We start from the raw sequence: 569 nt of genomic DNA, 5'->3' as shown, positions 1-569 counted from the left end.
ACACGCACACGCACACGCACACGCACCACCGCACACGCACCACCGCACACGACACACACCGCACACACGAGGCACACGCAAGTGGCCGCGGAGGGAGAAAAGTGGGTACCGTCTTCGGGGTTTGGGAAGAAGTCGTATCCCCAGATGCGCACGTCGTAGCCTCCGGCCACCCTGCCCGACGGCGGGTCCAGGCTCTGCAGCTGCGGCGGCTCTACAAGACGCACGTGCGAAGCCGCGCGTTAGCGCACGCACGCACGCACGCACCAACCGCACACAACACGCGCCACCGCACGCGCACGCACACGGAAGGAAAGAAGGAAGAGGATAGAAGTACGGTAGAAGAGGAAGGTGAGGTTGGCGGGGCTGATGATGTTGGGTCCGATCTTGATGACGATGGACACAGCGCCCGGGCTGGTGAGGGGCGCCTGTGGACACGCCAGCTCGGTCGAGTTGACCCACTTGCAGAACAACACGCTCGTCTCTGCACACACATCAAGCCACACAGCAGAAGGAGAATAGAAGAGTCAGCAGAGCTACACATCTAAGATTGATGTGAATGATTGAATTAT

At 60.5% G+C, this 569-nt stretch overlaps 1 protein-coding gene across 1 annotated transcript in view; it reads right to left on the bottom strand.

Moving 5' to 3' along the window:
• Positions 1–110: 110 nt before the first annotated feature.
• ACA1_001310 (uncharacterized protein) overlaps positions 111–569 on the bottom strand; it is a gene marked incomplete at both ends in the record, with an annotated part of 4,434 nt that continues 3,975 nt past the window's right edge. The window contains 2 exons of the mRNA XM_004353255.1: positions 111–211; positions 335–479. Coding sequence (XP_004353307.1) covers positions 111–211; positions 335–479 — 246 coding nt within the window. The remainder of the gene's footprint in view (positions 212–334; positions 480–569) is intronic.

Source organism: Acanthamoeba castellanii (assembly GCF_000313135.1).
Source record: "Acanthamoeba castellanii str. Neff unplaced genomic scaffold scf7180000082832, whole genome shotgun sequence".
NCBI lineage: Eukaryota > Discosea > Longamoebia > Acanthamoebidae > Acanthamoeba > Acanthamoeba castellanii.
This window is presented reverse-complemented; position numbering and strand designations above follow the sequence as displayed.